The sequence below is a fragment of the Prionailurus bengalensis genome, chromosome B2, assembly GCF_016509475.1.
Source record: "Prionailurus bengalensis isolate Pbe53 chromosome B2, Fcat_Pben_1.1_paternal_pri, whole genome shotgun sequence".
In the NCBI taxonomy this organism is placed as follows: Eukaryota; Metazoa; Chordata; class Mammalia; order Carnivora; family Felidae; genus Prionailurus; species Prionailurus bengalensis.
The window spans coordinates 135,526,119-135,547,612 of NC_057349.1; the positions used below are offsets into that span (position 1 = coordinate 135,526,119).

The 21,494-nt window shown below is 46.1% G+C and overlaps 1 protein-coding gene across 1 annotated transcript; it reads left to right on the top strand.

The window, feature by feature from the left end:
- Nucleotides 1-3,351: 3,351 nt before the first annotated feature.
- On the top strand, nucleotides 3,352-21,348 carry IYD (iodotyrosine deiodinase). Its single transcript, XM_043592608.1, has 5 exons — nucleotides 3,352-3,615; nucleotides 12,908-13,099; nucleotides 15,361-15,520; nucleotides 18,885-19,041; nucleotides 20,824-21,348. Exons 1-5 carry the CDS (start codon nucleotides 3,438-3,440, stop codon nucleotides 21,004-21,006), a joined length of 870 nt encoding a protein of 289 aa, XP_043448543.1. The 5' UTR covers nucleotides 3,352-3,437; the 3' UTR covers nucleotides 21,007-21,348.
- The last annotated feature ends 146 nt before the right edge of the window (nucleotides 21,349-21,494 follow it).

The window sequence follows — 21,494 nt, forward strand, 5'->3', positions numbered from 1 at the left end:
TTCCCCATTCCATTTAGGGTAAAGAAAATAATCTAAGTGACCCACAGAACCCAGCATCATCTAGCATCTTCTACCTAGCATCCTCTTGACATCAGCTGGCTCCCTGCATCCCCTGTGCCTGCCACCATTTCAATCCCCGGAGGTGCCAGCTCCTCCCAAAGCACAGGCCTTGCCCACACCTGCCCCTCTGCCTGGAAGGTTCTTTCCTCCTCTTGCTACTTAATCGATTCCCACTCAGGGTTCCAACCTCAGCTCAAATGTTCCTTCCTCTAGGAAATCTCCAGTCTCACTGAATTAGCCAAACCGTGCTCTATTCTTTTCCCTAATAGTTATGGAAGTTGAAATGTGACATTAATTGGTGACGTTTGAACCTGTCTGTCTCCCCCTTAGCCCATGGCTCCACCACGGCATGTACTATCTGTTCTGCCCACCATTTTATCGCCAGCACATAACGCAATACCTTTCACGTTGATCCTAAAAATATGTTGAACGAATGAGTGAGTAGATGGCTAAGGGAACAAATGATCACCCTACTTTTCTTCTCTGCCTTGAGCCAAGCAATTCAGGGTAAGGGTCTTCTTTTCCCAAACATGATAAAAAGCATCTATCCAGCATGGTTTGCCTTACATTTTTTTTTTTTTATCCTTTAGTGTTATGGATTGTTTCAGAATTCTCCCAAAGACTTGTTTTCCTGGGCACATGATCTGAAACCAAGGAGGCTTAAGTAACACCTTAATGAGCCAACCAGCCACTCAGTGTATATTATTTGTGACCGGTACTCCCTCCTGAGAGGGGGGGTGGGCGGGGACTGCCCATGCCCTGTACCTACCAGCGTGCTATAATAAATTCTCCCCTCTCCCCCCTCCCCATTTCCTTGGCTTCATCTTGGCCTGGCACTGATACGAGTTGGGCTCTGTGGTTACCGAAACAGCGGATCACTCCTCTTCTTTGAGGATAAGAAGCCATGTGGGCTGAAACAAAGCCAGACCTGGGACCTGCCGGGGACTGACGCATTCGCCACCAACGGCCCCTCCCTCTGTCTTTCCACGTGACCTGCAAGGTACATCTTACTTCCAGGTTTTGCCTCTCTCTGCATGTTTGGCCTGCTCCGCTCTTGTTACCGAGTCGTTTATTTACTCTGTACTTTTGGTGGGACGAAAAGATGAGTTGGGCCACAGCGTGGGTTGCCATGCATCACGTGGACCAGCTGCCTTGGGTCAGGGGTGGAGTTGGATCAAACTGGACTACGCATGGCCACCTCTGATGTCCTTTCAGAGGAGCTCAGGAGGGGACTTCCCTTAAAAGAGCTGTGGGCATGGCGGGCGGGACCACCCCAGCTACGGTGTCTCCTATGGAGTCCGGTTTTTCCATCGTCAATGTCCACAATCTTGCACAGTTCTCTGGAGTTACAACCAGTATCGTATACATTAAAAGAATAGTTGTCTGTTGCAAAAAGAAATATGAAAATAGATAAGAAAATTAAAACATAGAAAGACTATTAAGATAGCATTTATTTAAATTTTTTGAATAGGTAATATGATCACAACAGTTAAAAATTCAAAAATTATGGGATAGTATACAGTAACAATTCTTGCTCCCACCCTTGTCCCCCGTCCATCCAATGCCACACCCCATCCACAAGAAGTAGCCACTGTTGTTTCTTAACCTTTTTTTTTTTAAATAAATATAGACTCCAAAGAAATTGAAAAACTAGTATAGGGGCGCCTAGGTGGCGCAGTCGGTTAAACGTCCGACTTCAGCCAGGTCACGATCTCGCGGTCCGTGAGTTCGAGCCCCGCGTCAGGCTCTGGGCTGATGGCTCGGAGCCTGGAGCCTGTTTCCGATTCTGTGTCTCCCTCTCTCTCTCTGCCCCTCCCCCGTTCATGCTCTGTCTCTCTCTGTCCCAAAAATAAATAAACGTTGAAAAAAAAAAAAACTTTAAAAAGAAAAAAATATATATAAAAAAAAAAGAGAAACTAGTACAGAGAACTCCCAATATAACCACTGTTTTAAATTTATAGTATAAGTCTTCATAAAATGTTATGAATATACAAGCACATATAAATATGTAGTATTTTCTGCTGTTTTTATTCCAATGGTTCATATTATACACAATTGCATATCTTGCTGCTGTAGACTGGGGGATGATATGAGGAGATAGGGCCTTCGGGGGTGACTTAGGTTTCTGTGAAGCTGTGAGGTCATAAGGGTGGAGCCCTCCTGAGTAAGACTAGTGCCCTTACAAAAAGAGACATGAGAGAGAGAGTCTCACTTTTCTGCCATATGAGGACACAGTAAGAAAGCATCCACCTTCAAATCAGGAAGAGTACCCTCACCAGGAATCAAACTGGCCCCCACCTTGATCTTGGAGTTCCCAGCCTCCAAGAAGGTGAGAAAAGTCTTGGAGTTCCCAGCCTCCAAGAAGGTGGGGGGAAAAAAAATTCTGCTTAAGCCACCTCACCTATGATATTTTTGTTATAGCGACCCAATCCAACATTTGCTAAACAAATGTTAAGACATTTGCTTAAAAACCAAAACAAATAAACAAACCCTACGTAAGTTACCTAATTAACCAAACTGTCATTTTAGGGTTTTTTTTTTTAGGTCATTTTTCCTGGATCAAAGTTTTTCTCCAATGCAAAATATGATCATTTTTCTGCTCTATCTGTTGCCTTTGTTAAAAAATATATATCAAAACCTCCGGGCAGGGTTTCACAAATATGATGTTTCTAAAATGCAGACTATCGGGGTGCCTGGGTGGCGCAGTCGGTTGGGCGTCCGACTTCAGCCAGGTCACGATCTCGCGGTCCGTGGGTTCGAGCCCCGCGTCGGGCTCTGGGCTGATGGCTCGGAGCCTGGAGCCTGTTTCCGATTCTGTGTCTCCCTCTCTCTCTGCCCCTCCCCCGTTCATGCTCTGTCTCTCTCTGTCCCAAAAATAAACAAACGTTGAAAAAAAAAATGCAGACTATCAGGCCTTTTTCCTGGAAATTGTCTTTCACTAGATGTGAGTTGGTGCCTGGAAATCTCTCCTTTTAAAAACAAGTTCCCCAGGGGATTCCTAGCTTCTGGCAAGTTGAGGACAAATTGCTCTCGGAGAAAAGTTAAACAGGAGGAAGATTAAACACCTTCTGCCGCTGTTAGCAACCCCTAGCGCATTCGAGTATTTACTCACATTCTGGAACTTATTGTCTACGCCTGTATTTATTGGGCACACGATTTTAAAAAGCGAATGCACCTGGGCATTACCAAACCCACAACACACCCCCAGTGCACACGCCGTGATCTTTGCTCCTTTGCAAAGTCCTCTGAGAGTCACAGAGTTCACCCTGTCCCTCCCACAGCTCCCTCTTCCTTCATTCCTCGTTCCTGTCTCTGTTTGTTTAAGGGCAGTGTGGGAAGTGTGTGCGCTGTTCAGAGTGAGAGTCAGTCTTACAACCATGTTTTTCCTGACTCCAGTCCTGGTAGCAGTTGTCTGCATTTTGATCGTGTGGATCTTTAAGAATGGTGATGGCAGCAGCAAGAGACGGAAGGGGGAGCCCAGAGCCAGGGCCGAGGTTCGTCCCTGGGTGGATGAGGACCTAAAAGACGATACTGATCTCCACCAAGGGGAAGAAGGTAAGGACACTGGCCAGGCTACTGAGCTTCTCCCGTTTGCGTTTTTCTGATGAGCAGGGCTTCTGGGGAGGAGGAGACACGTGCGGGTCAGTTTCATCATCAGCTTCTACTATGTCATCAGAGACAGATCATTTCTCTCAGGGGACACCTGCTGGCACCAACCCACCCTTGATTTCTGGATCAAGAGTCAGTAAAGAGTTGTTGAGAGGCTGACATTTTCCCTAGCTCCATTCCTGCTCTGGCTGTTAAAATCTTGGCCAAGGGGCACATCACAGGCTGGTGGTGGCCATGGGGAAAGGGGTCGTGTTTTTTTTTTTTTTAATGTTTATTTATTTTGAGAGGAGGGGAGTGCAGAAAGAGGGAGAGAGAGAATCCCAAGCAGGTTCCGCGCTATCAGCACAGAGCCCGATACGCGGGGCTCAGTCTCACGAACCACGAGATCACGACCTGAGCCGAAATCAGGAGTCGGACGCTGAACTGACTGAGCCACCCAAATGCCCCCAGGGTGGCCAGGTTTTAATCAAGGACTTGGAAATGTAAAATGTGGCATCGATCTAGGGGCTCACTACTCTTCCTTGTGCCAGTCGCCCTGTGTCCTCAAAGCTGGGTGTTCAACTTAGTGGACAAGGCAAGAAATAGGCAACAATCAGGGAGTAATGAGGGGCTGGAGGGATCATCAGGGCCTTCAGAGAGGTGTGGGGAGCGTGGGGGTGCAACAGGGAAAGGACAAATCGGGCCTGGCCAATTAATAGGACCTGAAGAGCAATGGTTAGGGCACCTCAGATGAGAGGAGCAGAATGAGTGTAAGAGCAGGGATGGACCCTCTGAGAAAAATGTGGAGGAGATGGGAAGACCTCACTGGTAAAGGCGGTGGGGGGAAGGGGGGAAGTGAAATGGGGTGGTGACCATGGGCCCAGTCCTGGCTGATCTGAGGATGAAGAGGTGATAAGGAAGCAGGCAGGGAGACGTTCTTGAGGAGCCTTGAGTGATCAGTGTTGGATGTGCCTCGGAGGTGGGTTCGTGGGATGGACTCGATTTGGAAGAGGCTCAGTGATTCTCAGCTGGACCGGTGATGCCCCCGCCTGGGAAGAGGCCATCTGGACATGGGTGTGGGTGTGTTCGTGTATGGGCACGTATGGGTGCACATGTTCTGAGTTGCCCTGATCTCAGGATTGGGGGTGGGGTATACAGCTGGCGCTCGGTGCGGGGAGCCAGCAATGCTGAATGTACTGCAGAAAATTCAAGCCCAGGCGGCCTCTTGGCAGGGCTCCCTCTCACTCTCTCGTTGAAGGACATCCCCCCCCCCCGAATGCCAATCCTGCCCAGTTGAGAAGCACTTTTCTTGAACAAAGGGACATCCGTTATGAAGCCGTGTGGTGGTTTGCCCTGGTAAGGATGGCCTGGATGGTGGTGGCAGTGGGAACGCAGAGGAAGGAGGGAGTCTGGGCGGAGTTAAAGAAAGAACAACGGGGGTCGGTAATAAATTGAATCTGGGGAGAAGGAGAGGGTAAGCGCGGAGGCTGGCAGAGGTGGGAGGACCCTATCATACATGGGGGAGGGGAGAAGAGCTATGCAAGAGAGGATGTTGAACATAGACAAAGACGTGTTGGGTTTGAGAAGATGACACGTCTAAGCAGAACGGGAGAGGGGGTCCAGGCGAGGGATCCAGGTTGCAGACACGGATTGGACAGTCCCAGCACAGGGTGGGACTTGGAACTTATAAAACTGATGCGTTCTCTAACGGGATATTTGCTGGTGATAAGACTGAGCACAGAACGGGGGGCACCCGCCACTAAGAGGGTCTGTGGTGGGAGAAAGGGACCGCAGAAAAGACCACCTGGGGAAGGAACTCCAGGATATGGACAACAACAGGCTCTTAGCAGAACACTGGCTGTGTCCACTTAGCATCGCGTTCTATGTATAGTAAACCACTCCATCTTCAAGTCAATACAGCAACGTGGGCACTATTATTATCCCCATATTAAAGATAAGGAAACTGGGGCTCAAATCCACTAAGTCACCTGCCCAAGTAGGTAGTGACAGAGCCAGGACCCAGGCACATAGCCACCTGTTAGACTGCATTTCTCATAGGAGAATAACCTAGAAAAGAGAGGGCAGGAGATGACCAGCGGGCCTAAAACTTCCCTGCGAGATCAGAGGTAGTGTGCCTTAAGGAAAGGCCACTCAATCTGCAGACGTTGGGGGTACAAGAGTGATTGATAAGGCTGGTGGGGAACCAGGGACCTGGCGCTCGACTGAACGTTGGGAACACAGAGCAAAGCTGTATGGCCCTGTCTCGTTCTGCTTGTTCATTTTTGCAAAATCCTCTGCCTCTTTCTTTGCTCCTCACATGGAAGAATAAATTGCACCTTTAGCGGCCTCCTCAGCAGCCACGGGCACCTCTGCCCAGAACGTAGGGTTCAGTCCCTTGTCGGAATTTTTCTTGTTCACTTAGGTGACACCTACTGAGGTCTCAGAGGTGATGGGTGAGAAGCAACTTTTAAACCCAGGTTTCTCTGCCACCCAAGTCCCTGCGTCTAACCCCTGGATGGGTGGATACGGTCTAAGAGAGGATTCAGTGCTGGCACTGAAGGTTCAGAGGGGACCGGGTAGGGGTGTCAGCTGGAGAACCAAAAGGATTCCATTACTGAAGAAACATGGAGATGCTTTTGATGACGGCAAATGGATACCAGATTCAAACCATGTGGAAATTAATTGTAAGAGACAAAACAATAGAATAAGGATTAGAGGCCATTCTAGTGCGAGTTAAGGAAAATATGGGTACCAACCCCACCTCCCCCAGCTTTGGCTCACAAAGAATTCTTACTCCACCGAATCAGCATGCGTGTGAGCTGCTTGGAGAATAAATTCGGCATAATTCAGAATAAATAGACATTCGGCACAGGCTTCCTTTAGGGAGCAGTCAAACATGTGTCTTGTTAATATTTTCTTGTTTAACTGTAGCAGAGGTCTAAGGAGGAGAAATGACAAAGAGGAAGGCTCGGATTGTCTCCCTAAAGTGAGCCATAAATCCTGTACAAACATGCTCTAGTCAGGCCCAGGTTCTTGGAAGCTCATGGAAATGGAGATCGGAAGAGAAGATACAGGGAACACATCTCATCAGGATGTGTCTGTTTTAATACTGGTGGGGATATGTCTTCACTTAGCTTTACTGACCATCCAAAAACTACTGTCCTCATTGAAATTTGGTCCCGGATTGTCTAGTCACTACTAAGAAAGGCTAGTGTTAGGGGTGCCTGTGTGGCTCAGTTGGTTAAGCGTCGGACTTTGGCTCGGGTCATGATCTCACAGCTTATGAGTTCGAGCCCGCATTAGACTCTGTGCTGACAGCTCAGAGCCTGGAGCCTGCATCAGATTTTGTGTCTTCCCTCTCTCTCTGCCCCTCCCCTGCTTGCTCTCTCTCTCTCAAAAATAAACATTAAAAAAAAATTTTTTTTAAAGGAAAGGCTTGTGTTAGCAATTTTATATGGTTCTACCTAACACACTGTGTAACTTCCAAGTGAGACAAGATAAAATGGGGAAAACTCAGTCATACCAGTGGAAAGCAGGAAAGGTAGTGGAGGAGAGAGGCAAGAAAAAACCATGTGTTAGAAAAGTGAGCTCAGTGATGAGGATAGATATATGTACATAGATACGCATGTATGCATATGTATATAATTTTACAAATCTCACGCACAAATTGATACATCTCTGTATGCATATGTATATGTACGGGATATATTTGTATGTAGAGAATGGTGATAAGCAATTTCAGGGTTTGTGGCTGGCCGTTAAAAAAAAAAAAGCCTGTGTTAAAATTATGGCCTGTGTGGGTAACACCTGAGAATTAAAATGTTCCCACAGACTTGGGGAAGGACAGTTTTTTTATGTACCCATGATAATGAGCAGCGGTTGGAAGAGGTTTCAAACCTGTTCAACGAATAGAGGACAACTCACCTCAGTAAAAGCTTAGCAAACCCACCCATCAGTGGCAGCCTCTTACCTCTGAAAGCCAATCAGGGATGGATTCACTTCAGTACCGGCCCCTAGGGGCGCCAACCAATCAACTACAGTTTCAAACAAGTAACACTGTTCCTACAGATGATATCAATCTTTTTACACTCCAGGGAATCCACTAATTCCTGAACTCCAAGCTTCTCAACCAAGTGGTGGGCTAGAGCTAGACAATGGGAGGAGCAAGAACCAACTGTTAAATATTCAGGAACGTGGTGAGCCATTTTTCACTCATCAGCTTAACGTCACGCCATGATGGGAGTGTTTGCTCAATGGAAATTGGCACATGCTGCAAATCAGGCCTCCTCACCCCTCTCCTGGGGCTGGTTTGCCAGCACACCACTGCCAAAAATACCCAAAAATACTATAAAAGGTCAATACTCTACTGTGTTCACAGAGATTCTCCTTTGATATAGGAAGGAATGAGTCTGGCTTTGTCTTTGCATTTCATTATCCTTTGACACATACACCCCTTAATACTTTTACATGGCTAATTTTAAAAGGTTAGTTTACCAAGATTCCTGTAAGACCTTAAGGTTTTAGGGCAAAGGGCAGGTAGATTGAGATGAGAGATTAGCAAAGGGAAAGGACTTGAATGAAGTCATTGTCTTTGAGATCAAGTCCGGGGGAGCCCTAGGGGGGAGGGTGGACCAACACAGGGGGCACTGGGGATATCACAAGAGATGATGGGGTCAGAAACAAGTTCTGTCAAATTCATTCAGGATATGACAGGGGAGGAAAAATTTCTCTCTACCCGTCAAGATTCTTACATCTGATCTAAGAATTAAATTGCCATGAGACGGATTAACAGGAGGGAACAAACAATTACATGTGCTTACAGTTTCAATAATAAAATTGAGACCCAAAGAAATGATCAAGGCAGGCAGAGTTTACACATTTTAGACAGAGACAATAAACTTGTGAGGAATCAACAGGACAAAGAAATGTTTGGGAGCTTCAATTAGTAAGAAATTCTAAACAGAATTTGGGCTGAGGTAGTAGATTAGTCAAAAGTAACAAGATTTGTTTCTAAAGCTTTCTTGGCTGTAAAGTTCATGTCTCTGGCGATGAGGATCTCTCTCTACTTTCTAGTACAGGGAGAGTACCTTTCATATGAGAGCTTTACTCTCTGCTTTCAGGGAGACAGAAGAGGTCAGAGTGTCCTTCCTGTACTGGCTGTTTCCTAAGTAGCTTCAGTTCAAAATAATCAGTATGCCCTTGTGGCACATTTTGGGGCAGCCTGCCCTGCCCTGAGTCCCTACAAAAGCATGGCTCTATTCAAGAACTTTCCACTAACCACCCCCCCCCCCCCGATTCCTCAGGCCCCACACACCTCGGGAGCTGCTGGTGAAATATACTGCAGGGAGCTGGACAATTGACAGCCCTACGTGGAAACAGAGTGATGGCTAAGGCAGCTGGGAAGGAGGTGTTCTCAGGGCAGGTGTGGAGCCCTGACCTCGCTTCATCCTCACCTTCAGAATCTGTCTCCTGCAAGAGCTGCCTCACCCTCAGCCGTATTAATATTGCTTCTCAATGTTCCCCAAAATGCCAAGAAGGGGACAAGGATGATGTGACACAAATTGGCCTTCTAGCTTCATAGCTAGAAACTAGCTGGCTCATTTGCAAAGATTTTGAAGTAGAACTCCAAAAACACAAAAGCAATTTATGTGGAGATGCAGCCCCAAGCGAACAAACACAAAAATACCTCTGTGTTAACCATGAGAGAATACACATGGCCTAGAGCTTCTTGGCTGTTGGACCTAATGGTGCAGTTTAGAGATCCTTGGCATTAAAGCAATGATGAAAGGTGAATTGTCCTGGGTGTCAATACCAAACCCCAAGTGTGGCAGTATAGGTTGCGATCAAAACGTAGACTATAATAGCATCCATTTGTTTTGAAATATGTGGGCTTTATGCTCGAATGAATCCTCTAGAGAGGCTTGGCTGGTGTAGCGTGGAGGCAGGATGACCAGAGTTTACAGAGGCTGTTCTCTCCTCTTGGAGTGAGGAGGTCAGGGGGAAGGGAAAAAGTGGTACCTTTGGTATTGGTTCACTGCCCCGCAGTTCCCTGGGTGCTTTCTTTCCAAGCCCTCCCCCTTCCTCCCCACCCCCCCCCCTCCACTGGCAAAATGTAGACCATTTGCCCTGGGAGAGGCTCCAGGAACAGCAAGCCTTTCAGGACAATCCATTGACTGGCCATTCATCTACCCTGCTCGCTGATAACATCCAGGCAGCTGCTGCTTCATTCTGCTACAGTGGGAATGTTTACCTTGGACTTTACGAGCTGTGGAAACTGCCAAGTCATGAACCTGGGCTGCCTTTAGTTTATACAAATGCTGAATGGATATTAAGAGTTGGTAACTTGTCTCTCACACGGTTAGTGAGGCATTTCATGCATTTACTCATTTACCACTTGCTAAGGACAGAAGTCGTCAGACTTCATAACAAATGACGTGAAAGGATTCACGGGCGTTAAAAGTCTGTTTACACATTTGCTAAGTTCAGGGTTGGCATTGATGACATCTGGGTTGGGTTCAGAATCGATTGCTAGAAACCTGTAGGTGTTTGCTGCCCCTCCCCTGTCATACCCGCTTCATTTAACTGAGCAACCGTTGATGGTCCTTCTCATTAAATGTGTGAACTGCCCTGGCTAGTAAACTTTATACAGATAAAGAAGTTTCTCACTAACAGTGGTGAGGAAACCACAGTACTTGCAGGTATTGTCATTGGGGTTTTCAGCGTCTTTGAAGTCATTTCTTCTCCACTTTCCCTCCCGGGTCAGTCTTCTGAGACCGAGGAGTGAAGTACAGTATGTGCGTGCGAGTGAAGGAGAAAGGTAATTCTCTACCTGAACTCCACCTGGAACGTCCCAGACCCTCAGGGCCAGGCACTGGATCCCTCTTGCTCTTTTCTTCTGTTCCTGTTGTCATTCTCATCTTTCTGTGAGGGTTCCCAAAGTGACATCCCACCTTCTGGACTCAGACTTTTACTTTCACACTTGACATCTTTTTTTTTTTTTAATATATATATTTTTAATGTTTATTCACTTCTTGAGAGACAGAGACAGAGTTTGAGCAGGGCAGGGGCAGAGAGAGAGAGAGAAGGCTCCAGGCTCTGAGCTGTCAGCACAGAGCCCAATGCGGGGCTCGAACCCACAAACCGCGAGATCATGACCTGAGCTGAAGTCGGATACTTAACCAACTGAGCCACCCAGGTGCCCCTCATGCTTGACATCTTTGCTTGAACAACTCACAGGCATCTGTAATGTGATAGACTGATGATTCATACCCCTACTTCCCCCAGATGGCTCATTGCTCATCCTCTGTCTCAGTAGATGGCCCCACTCTCTCCTCAGGTGCTAAAGCCCACCCCCTGGGACTCATCTCTAGTCCCTCTCTCCCACCACTCCTGACCACACACCTCGGCAGGTCTTACCATTTGTATCTCCAAGATCTCCAAGAATTTGTCGTTCTTTTGTGGCCCACCTAGTCCGGGCCAGCATTCTGCCCTGGCTTCTCAGTGGTGTCTCGACCACTTCACTTTTGTCTCCCTCCAATATATATATCACTCTGCTTTGTTTTTTCTCACTCTTATGTTTTCTATCTATTGGTTTCTCCTTGCTCTAGATATTTCCTTCTATCTTCCAGTTCGCTAATTTTTTTCTTTAGGTATGTATAAATCCTAAATCCATCCTGCTTTAAATCCATCCATTAAGTTTTTAATTCTGTTACTTTATTTTTCAGTTTTAGAGGTTTAGTTTCTCATATTTTCTTTGTCACTTTTTGTCATTTCCTGTACCCGACAGATTTATGAGTTCTAAATATAGTAATCATAGTTGTTTTATCTTTTGAGTCTGATAATTCCAATATTTGGAGACATTGGAAATCTGATTCTGTTTTTAAATATCAATTCTGTTGTTTCTTGCTCAAAATGTTTTGTTTCTTTTTATGTCTGATTGTATTTGGTGAATTGCTGGTAATTGTACTTAAAATTACTTGTATATTGACATTTGCTTTTGCTAGGCAATGGAGGTATTTTCAGGCAGGACCACCTAATTCCAAGTTCAAGTTACAGGCAGCACCCACCAAATGGTATTACCCCTTGGGGGCTGATTTATTTAGGATTCATTCTTTCTTTGAGGATGTTATCTTGGGGTCCCAGCTTATTAGCCTTCCCATGGTGTATAGGCCTGGGCTTTAATTCCTATCATCCTCAATCCCTGAAAATATGAAAATAAAAATTCAAATATGTAGAGATTGGCAAGTACTGTCAGAAGAAATGTGGCTTCTGTGCTTACCCACCTGCAGATTCGTATTTCCCTTCAGTTTTGGCTTGGGAATTTCTTACTACACTGTCAGCAATATACTGATTTTTTTTTTAAAAGACTTTAAAAGTACTTTATTTCATGATTTTACTGGTTTTCAGCTCATGCGAGATTGTTTCAAACAAACTAGTTCACCATTGATAGAAATTTTCATTCCTCATCTTTGTGTAGGTAAAACTTTCTTTTTCTTGATTTATAACCAGTGGAATTTGGATAGTCAGCAGTCAAAACCAGAGTTCAGAATTCTGTAGACCAATTCTTTTCATTTTTTATTGACTCTTTTGAGCTGATAATCTTGCAGACATTTTTGAGAACTTTATTTCTTTCTCCCCATTGGCCATCTTACGATTGTAGGAGAGGAGAAATAATATTCCCTCTATCTTTTAGGTTCTTGGCTGAGACCCCTCCCCCATCCCCCACCCCCATAATAAAAGATAGATTAAGAGGAGAAAAAGAAATAGGAGCTTAATCACATGTATACCTACCGTATACATGGGACAGGCCCAGGAAACTTGAGTAAGTCCCTGAAATGGCCCAAGTCACTACTTAAATACAATTTTCAACTAAAGACAAAAGAAAGACGTTAGGGGAAGGGGATCCAGTTAGGGGAGGTTATCGAGAAAAGCACAGTGTTTTAAGCTGGGGTAAGGCGGTTGTACAGATTTAAGTCCATCTTCTCCATTGATAAGACTTTCTTGCCAGGGTCATTCTTTCCTTCTTGGTAGAGGGAAGGCTTATGGGTGGGGATTTCCTTCACAAAAGTACACGTCCCTTACAAAAAGGTAACTTCTACTCTGGTTTTCAACACTTTTCTTGTGTCTTTTGTTTCTTAAAAATTATCGGCTCAAAATAATCCTTATGCCAAAGAGGCGTACCACGGGGTGACATACTCTGCTCTCCTTCATGACCAAGAAGTGCAATTTCGTTTGTTGCCTTTTTTGTTCTTATTTGTAGATGCCAATGACTGGCAAGAGTCAGAGGAAGACGTTGAACATATTCCATTCTCCCACACCCGGTATCCTGAGAAGGAAATGGTGAAGAGATCCCAGGAATTTTATGCACTTCTCAGTAAAAGACGGTCTGTGAGATTCATAAGTAATGAGCAAGTCCCCATGGAAGTCATTGATAATGTCATCAAAACAGCAGGTCTGTAACTGTACGTTGTGCTTTTGAGAATGTCCGCTGCAAGTCACAATATTGGAGCACTACTGAAGTTCAAACACACTGAATAAAGCCTAGGGTGATACGTTTATTTATAAAATCTTACCCTGGTGTTGACTGACTGCCAGAAACACGATTTCTGCTTTCTACAAACTTTTGACTATTACAAACTACCTGGGACCAGATGTTTAAAACTTCTGAAATTATTGAATATTAGGATCTTTTATTAAAAATAAAAATTTCTGAACATACTATTATGCATTGGAAGAGAAACATCCCCTTAGTTTACCCCCCTCTTAAAATACATGCACACACACACACACACACATACACGCACATGCACACACACACAAAGGCTCACTCACATTTGTGCATTTCTCTTTTTGGAACCAAATTTTTTAGATTACACGCTCTAGTACTGTTTTCTAATAAACTGGCAAAATGTACCTACATGAATTTGCAAAGTAAACCACAACAAGACAAACCCATTTTCTTTTTTTTTTTTTAACGTTTATTTATTTTTGAGACAGAGAGAGACAGAGCATGAACGGGGGAGGGTCAGAGAAAGAGGGAGACACAGAATCTGAAACAGGCTCCAGGCTCTGAGCGGTCAGCACAGAGCCCGATGCGGGGCTCGAACTCACGACCGTGAGATCATGACCTGAGCTGAAGTTGGACGCTTAACAGACTGAGCCACCCAGGCGCCCCAAGACAAACCCATTTTCAACATGAATTGATATTTCCACAGAGGAAAATAAAAGAATTATAGAAAAAGGAGGGGAAGGAGATGTCAGAGAAATCCCCTATTTGAGAGTCTCCTCTGATTGGAGTATTACTCCTACATAAATCACATTTAAGTTCATTTGCAAAGATTATTGCATGGCCATTGTGAATGGGCTTTACGTTTAGCTCTTGACTTGCATTTCACAATCCAATCATGCTGTCTTGACTGTAGGGAGTGTGGGTGACAACAAGAGCCCCATCAAGCAGGCAGTCCTGACCCCCCTGGTGTAGAGCTTCTGCCATTAAATTACTCACCAGGAAGAATGGAATAGTTGCTTCTGAAATAACCTATTCGTGGGTCCCTGTGGTCTCTGGCTGGGAACAGCGGGCCATCTCTAAGACAGCAGGGTGACACCTAGATCAGAAGCTGGGCCTGGTTGGAGTCTGAAAGGGCATTCTAGCTCCTTGGGCACTGAGATACACTACTAAGCTCTGTACCAGGATCCTGGGGCTGATCCAAGTGTGGGCTGAGGCTTCCCGTAGCCCATGAGAGCTGGGAGACAGGCTCTCGTGTACTGAGCACCCAGGGCCAAGAGTTCTCATGTGTCTCCAGTGGGACCACAAACCCCACAGTGCTGCCTTCAGTGTCCTGATACAGATACCAAACAATGTATAGTTGAGTTACTTCTCGTGAGTGGTGTTTTCCTTTTATTTAAAGTTTATTTATTTTGAGAGAGAGAGAAAGAGAGAGAGTGAGCCAGCCGGGGAGGGGCAGAGAGAAAGGGAGAGAACCCCAAGCAGGCTGCACCAGCCCCAGAGCTCACCACCGTGCTCGAACCCCTGAACCTCGAGATCACGACCCCAGCCAAAGTCAAGAGTCAGGCACCCAACTGACTGATCCACCCAGGCGTCCCTCTCATGGGTGCTTTAAAAGCCATTTGACCATTTCAATGTTACCATTTTCAACGAGCTTCACGACTCTATCCTTTTCTAAGAATATCAAGGGGCACTTGGGTGGCTCAGTCGGTTAAGTGCTCGACTCCTGGTATTGGTGTAAGTCATGATCTCACGGTTTGTGAGTTGGAGCCCCACATCGATTCTCTCTCTCCCCCTCTCTCTCTGCCCCTCTCCCTGTCATGCTTTCTCTCCAAATAAATCAACTTAGAAAAATAATATCAAAACAAACAACATTTTGGAGCATTTGGGCTGTTAGAATTTCCCTTCTGGGTTCCCTTAGTTCCCTTACATAGGAATATTTCCCCCCCACATACTTAGAGAAGTGGTGATAAATCCCCATAGCCCTGGAACCACTGGCCTCGACCTCAGTTAGTTGGTTTGTAGCCCCTAAAGTGATGCAGAATGAAACAGAGAGGACAGCCACATACCAGAATCTGTGACCAAGCACTTTGCTCACCAGGTGATTGAACTTCGTTTTCAGCGAGTGTGAGTTACTATACCCACTCTTAATGACCATTCTCACATTTTCGTGTTTCCCTTTCTGCTTTTAATGTTATGGATGATAGGAACTGCCCCAAGTGGGGCCCACACGGAGCCCTGGACCTTTGTGGTTGTGAAGGACCCAGACGTGAAACATAAGATTCGGGAGATCATCGAGGAGGAGGAAGAAATAAACTACTTGAAAAGGATGGGACGCCAATGGGTTACAGACCTGAAGAAACTGAGGTACAAGACTTGATGGGATGATTAACCTCTTCTGTGCCTTAGTTTCCTCATCTGGAAAACGGGACTACCTAGGATTTACTTCGTTATGAAAATTGAATGTGCAAGCCTGCTTGTAAGCACACAGAATGGTGATGACAAGTCGGAAGTGGCATCATTGGTAAACAAACAGGCTTCCACCCAAGTAGTCGTAAACACACCTTTGAGGACTCACTTCGCTTTTCTCCCATCTAGAGTGTAAGATCGTGGCATAAAGATGTCTCGGGACCTTGACTGAAGTAAATTACATTTGCTAAAGTGATAACATCTTCCAAGTAATCTTAGCACATGGTTAGCAAGAGCAAACAATCCGTGCAGGTATGGCATCTCTTAGGCATCAGTAACCGTGTGGGCTTCCTTATCTCTAGGAAAGAAGCGTGGGGGAACTCACTGTAACTAGGTTTAAGCCTGAGCCCTCGCGCCCTGGGGGAGGCCCTGCAGGTGTCCATTTTCTCTCGTAGCTGCCCCTGCCAGCCACGTGTGGAGTCCTGTTTGCCCATTGAGGGGCAGTCATCCCTCATAATGTCTCAGATGCATTCCATAACTTCTCTGTCACTTTTGTCATCACGGCCCCCCGTCACCTCCCATTGTTTAGACTCTGCTTTGTCATTTACGGAGTCCTCTTTATAAGCACGGCCCTCCCCACAAAGGCCACTTCCTTTCCCCTCCAGCACGCTCTGAGGCTGAGTGTGAGAAGGGACAGTGGGCAGGGATGTTGGTTTTTCTTTCTGAGAAGGGAAGCTTGCTCTAGTCTTTGGCATTTGGAGTGCAAGGGCGCTCACACCGCTGGTCCCAGCCGCGGGCCTTCGGTGGCCAGTCCTGGGGTGTTATGGGGTGTTATCCGACACCCCAGTGTGACACAAGCTTGTGATAAGAGAAAGGCAAGAAAAGGCCACCAGATTGCAGCCCTGGGGGCAAGGGAGGAGTATTCAGGGCTGGGTGATGGGAAGAGGGTCTCTTGGCTCTGTTCCTGTTTCATTTATTTGGCCCCAAAGGTCATTTTCTTTCCTAAGATGTTTAAACCCTAATTAAACAGACGCCCTTATGGAAGTGTAACTTATTACCATGCTCTGGAACTAGCACAGACTATTAATAATAAATAAAAAAATCTCACTGCATATTCATGGAAAAAAGGGGATGGATAAAAGTTGAGTTCCTACCCTTAGAGAGATGTCCTGCTCTATGCGTGCACAGTGCTTACAAAACGCTGCTGGCCCCTGACGTTTTGCCCAATGAAGGCAGAATTAGTCGCTCTCTTGTCTCTGTGCTCAAAGCCCCTAATAGGTACCTCCTGTGCATCTAAAATGGCCACTTCATCACATAGCATTTTGCTTATTGGCTTACTTTTCTTCTCATTGCATAGGCGATATTTTAGAAGCCTTATGGACTTTCTTTGCGGGCAATACGAACACGCGCATATATACATAAAACGCTAGGGGTCCAGGTTTAAAAATGTCTTACACCATCGAGCGTAGTGCGGTTGCAGAGTAGGCAGTTGAAAAAATGTTAAATTGAGTTGCAGATGAGCATATATCCTGACATCCTAGGCAGAAGGTGCTAGTTGGCCCTTTATTAATAAGTCTCACTGCCGTGTTTTTATCCACGGTCATGTGATGTCATAATACATTCTTGTGAACCTGAGCAAGCCAGAAATATTAGATACCAGTGTGCATTTAGACCAAAAAAAAAAAGTCCAAAAATCATTAAAAAGTATTAATCTGCGTTTGAACAAAGGCACACTGCTTCATCTCTGTCTTACATTAATTTCTTTTGAATTATTCACTGCAAGATAATATCGGTGACCATAATAATGCTAACACACACACACAGCAATGTGTACTGGGTGCTTTTCTAAGCCCTTAATATATTTGACTGATATCACCCTCACGATAGCTGTATGAGGTGACAGCACGTTTTACATATGCGGGAACTGAGCCACGGGAGGTTGAGCAGGTTGCCCAGCATGACAAAACCCGTGGGCTCCCGGAGTTTATCTTCTTTCTGAACAACAAGCATTCTTCCTCTTCCTCGAGGAGAAAAGAATTGGTAACAGCCCAATGTGACGAAACTGCCTGAAGCGTGAGAAGGCAGCTTGGAAAATGTGACCTGTAGAAGTTAATAGCATAAGAGGAACCATAGAAAACCGCACAAGTGAGTTTAGTATGTTTGAAAATAGCGACGCACGGCTAGGCTTAAGGTGGAATCACCTCTTGTTTATTAATGACATAATGTGGCCCAAGAAAAATTCTAACGTATATCATTGCATGAGTGCACTTTGAGTATCTGAGCTAGAATAAAGCTTTCGCCAAATGTATGGATTAGGGTAACGGGATGGAGAAAGATATGCTCCTTAGCTGGCAAGCAAAACTCTCAACTAAGTATTTATACCTCACGTGAATTATCTCCCACTCTCAGAAAGTTCACTTCCTTTTCTCCATCACTGGGCTGGCAGCGTCACCATCTTTGCACCTGTCATTTTGGTTAAACTTCACCATCACCTTCTTCTTCTCCTTTGCTTCTGTACCAGACTTGTCAGCTCCAGCTTCTACGCCTTCCCGAATTCCCTTGGCCCATTGCTATTGTCTACCTTCTGGTCCCCCTTGAGCTTGCCCCTTGCCCACACCAATCTACCTCTTCCTAAAACAGATCTGATCATGTGATGCTTCTGCTCAGAAGCTTATAGTCCCTCTCCACCACCTCCCACACGAAGTCCAGGACTCTGCAAAATCCGTGCGTAACCTGCCAGCCCACCCGTGCGCCACCTCGCACCCCATCCTCCAGCCTATCGGGCTTCTGGAAACTCCCCGACCTGCCAAGCGTCCTCCGTCCTGACTCTGCCTTTACTCGTTGACTCACTAAGATGTCCTCCCCAGTGCCCCTCTCCATCCAGTCTCCAGCACCCCACCTCGAGGGAAACTTTGGAAACGCTCTTCTAATATTCTTATTCAAAATTACCAACACTTCATTTGGAGAGTTCCTAATGCAATTGACTTATGTTTCTTTAATATCACCTACCGGGTTTTAGTTTGCTAAATGTTACACACTGCCTTCTGGGTTATAGGCTCCTTGTTTGTGCCTTTCTGCATTTCATGTGCCTTGCTACACTAGGCCCTCGTTAACACATGCTTATTGAATCGAATGACCTTGGACAGAACACTATAGCGAAGACACAAATAAACCACCGAAAGTCCTTTTTTTCCATTTAAACATAAAGGACAGGAAAGTGCTTTTATTTTAGATGTAAATAAGATAAGGTTGTAAAGGGAAAAAAAAAGAACAAAACTCATTAAGAGCAAAGAGTCTCTGGATTATCTTTCTTTCCCTTCAGAACCAATTGGGTTAAGGAGTACTTGGACACAGCACCTGTTTTGATTCTGATTTTCAAACAAGTACATGGCGTTGCGGCAAATGGCAAAAGAAAGGTCCACTACTACAATGAGATCAGTGTTTCCATTGCTTGTGGCATCCTCCTGGCTGCTCTTCAGGTATGTTACCCGCCCCCCCATCCCGCCCCAAAACGAGGAGCGATCCTGGAAAGCCAAATAGTGGCCTTATTCACAAATTTCAGCGGAGTTTCTATTTGAGAGACACTTGGAAGCTGTTCATCTAAAGTTGAATTCCTAAGACACGTAGCTTGGTGTGAAAAACGCCCCTGGAAACCTGGACTGGTAGGTACGCTGCTGCAATGCGCTGGAATCCTCTTCTGGAAACATCACTTGAGGCTCAGAAAAATGCCCACTGCGTTTGCCTTCGTCTGTAACGACACGAAGCTTCAAGGGTTTCGGCAGGCATGCTGCCTTGCTGGGCTCGCTGTCGTCCGAGCCGGTGGCGTGATTAAAAAGCTATAAAGAGAAGGCTCTCCTAGAGCTCCTTCCCTGGAAAGTCGAGCTTAGGTGGCCTTGCACTGGAAAGACATCTATGTGCTTTAAACAATTCCATCTCTGCGGTATGTGGGGCCGCTGGAGCCATGCTAAGCATGAAGCAGAGCAGACTGAGGTACACCTTTTACAGGATTCAGTTCATTCACTCAACTCCTTCTGTGTGGCAGGTCCGAGGGGAGGGGGGAGGGCACCAGGGAGGTCTTGCCTCATGAACTGTGTGTGCATTCTGGCCGGGACTGGGGTCCTGGGGTAGAGAGAGACAGTGAGCACATAAAAGAAATGAGGCAAACAAGATGGTAAGTGCGAGTGATCATACTTCCAAGGGACAATCGAGTCCAAAAAACTACACGCTTCTTCACTAACTCGAAGCAGACTTTATATGGCGAAAATACCTTGCAAAATACAGTCGTGGCTAACACAGAAGAGGAATAGGCTTTTAGATTACTTGAAAAGTTTACCTAGAGAAAGTGGCATCTCACTTCCTCCCTAATGCTGTGAGCATGCAGATAAAGGAAGTGATGTGCAACATCGGACCACGCGGACGCACCGTTCATTCATTCATCTGCCGGAAGAAGCAAACGGTGCACAGAGATTTTTGAGCTCTGAATCAGCAGCCTTGTCACGTTAGTGTTGAGTTTGCTGCCCTCTAGCGTCGCCTCAGGCAGGATTCTGAGCGTAGGTCCTATTTGCGAGGGAGGAAAAGAGGAATCTTCCTGATGCTCCCCATCTGCACAGATCGCATAGCGACCGGACCAAAGAGCCTGTCCTATAGGACTCTCAAAGGCAGTTCTAGAACTTCTGTCTGGCTCAGGCTTAGCGGTGACCCTCTGATTGGGAAATCAGAGGGGAGGGAGGTAGCTTGGGAAGCATCTTGAAGCTGCATGTGATTTTTATTAGGTGTTTATTATCTGGAGGGGCTTGTAGACAGGTTGAGGGAGTAATGCCAGGCTACTGAGCCTCTGTCACTGGACGTAGGTAGGTATTTTCGGCTGGGGTGGTCCTCCGCCTGCATTGCTGGTTATATAAGCATAGGAACTCCCTGTTGTTTGAGGGTATACCCCTTCCTTGGGTATATTTGGACCCCCCAAATTTCCTTCCATGAAATAACCATTCCTGTGTCTTAACCATCAATGATGAATAGGACTAGTATTTTTCTTCTTCAAGAAGCTTCTTACTGTTTGGTTCAAAGCATGTGGCGACTAGGGAGGTTGAGGAGAACAGGTGAGGTTTAAGGTCCACCTGCCCAAGCTGGCGGGCTCTTTGCTGCCCAGCTGCAGGGAAATGATGGGACAAGCAGGCCTAATGGGGACCGGAATGTCCCCAGGCCACAAGCAAAGTCGTGACTTCCATTGAGTTGACACTGTATTCTCTCCCCTTCTGTCGTAGAATGCGGGACTGGTGACTGTCACCACCACACCTCTCAACTGTGGTCCCCGTCTGAGGGTGCTCCTGGGCCGCCCCACAAACGAAAAGCTGCTGATGCTCCTCCCCGTGGGATACGCCAGCAAAGAGGCCACGGTGCCCAACCTAACGCGGAAGCCTGTGGATCAGATCAGGGTGACCGTGTAGGCGGGAGCCCATCTGGGACACGGGCAGACGACGGCCTGGTCCTCTCTTGTCCCTCTTTGGTCTCTGGGCTGCTCTTCCCACTGGTGTTAGGTCTCCCCAGCACCTCCCTCCGCTCAAGAAACCTTTCCGCAGGAGTCTGAGAAGCTCCTAGCGTGACGAGGTGAACATATTATAGTAAGAGGACCACAGGTGCTTGTCTTCCATTTCCCATCTGCTTTGGGGACGCATGCAAATTTTACTAAGAACAATTTCAAGATTTTAAAATTGTTCCAGAAAAATCCCTGGTGATTCTTTTTCTCTCTTACACCCTAAAAGCTCGTATACAGCAAAGATTCATCAGAGAGTTTAATGTGGCCCCAAGAACTCAGCTACGTGATCGTTCTTGAATTTACATTTAGACGAATCAGATAGCCTCTGCCCTCTGATTTCTGGCGGCTCTTAGGCCACGGATGGGCTTTTGAGATCCACTCTTTTACTGGACTTCATGG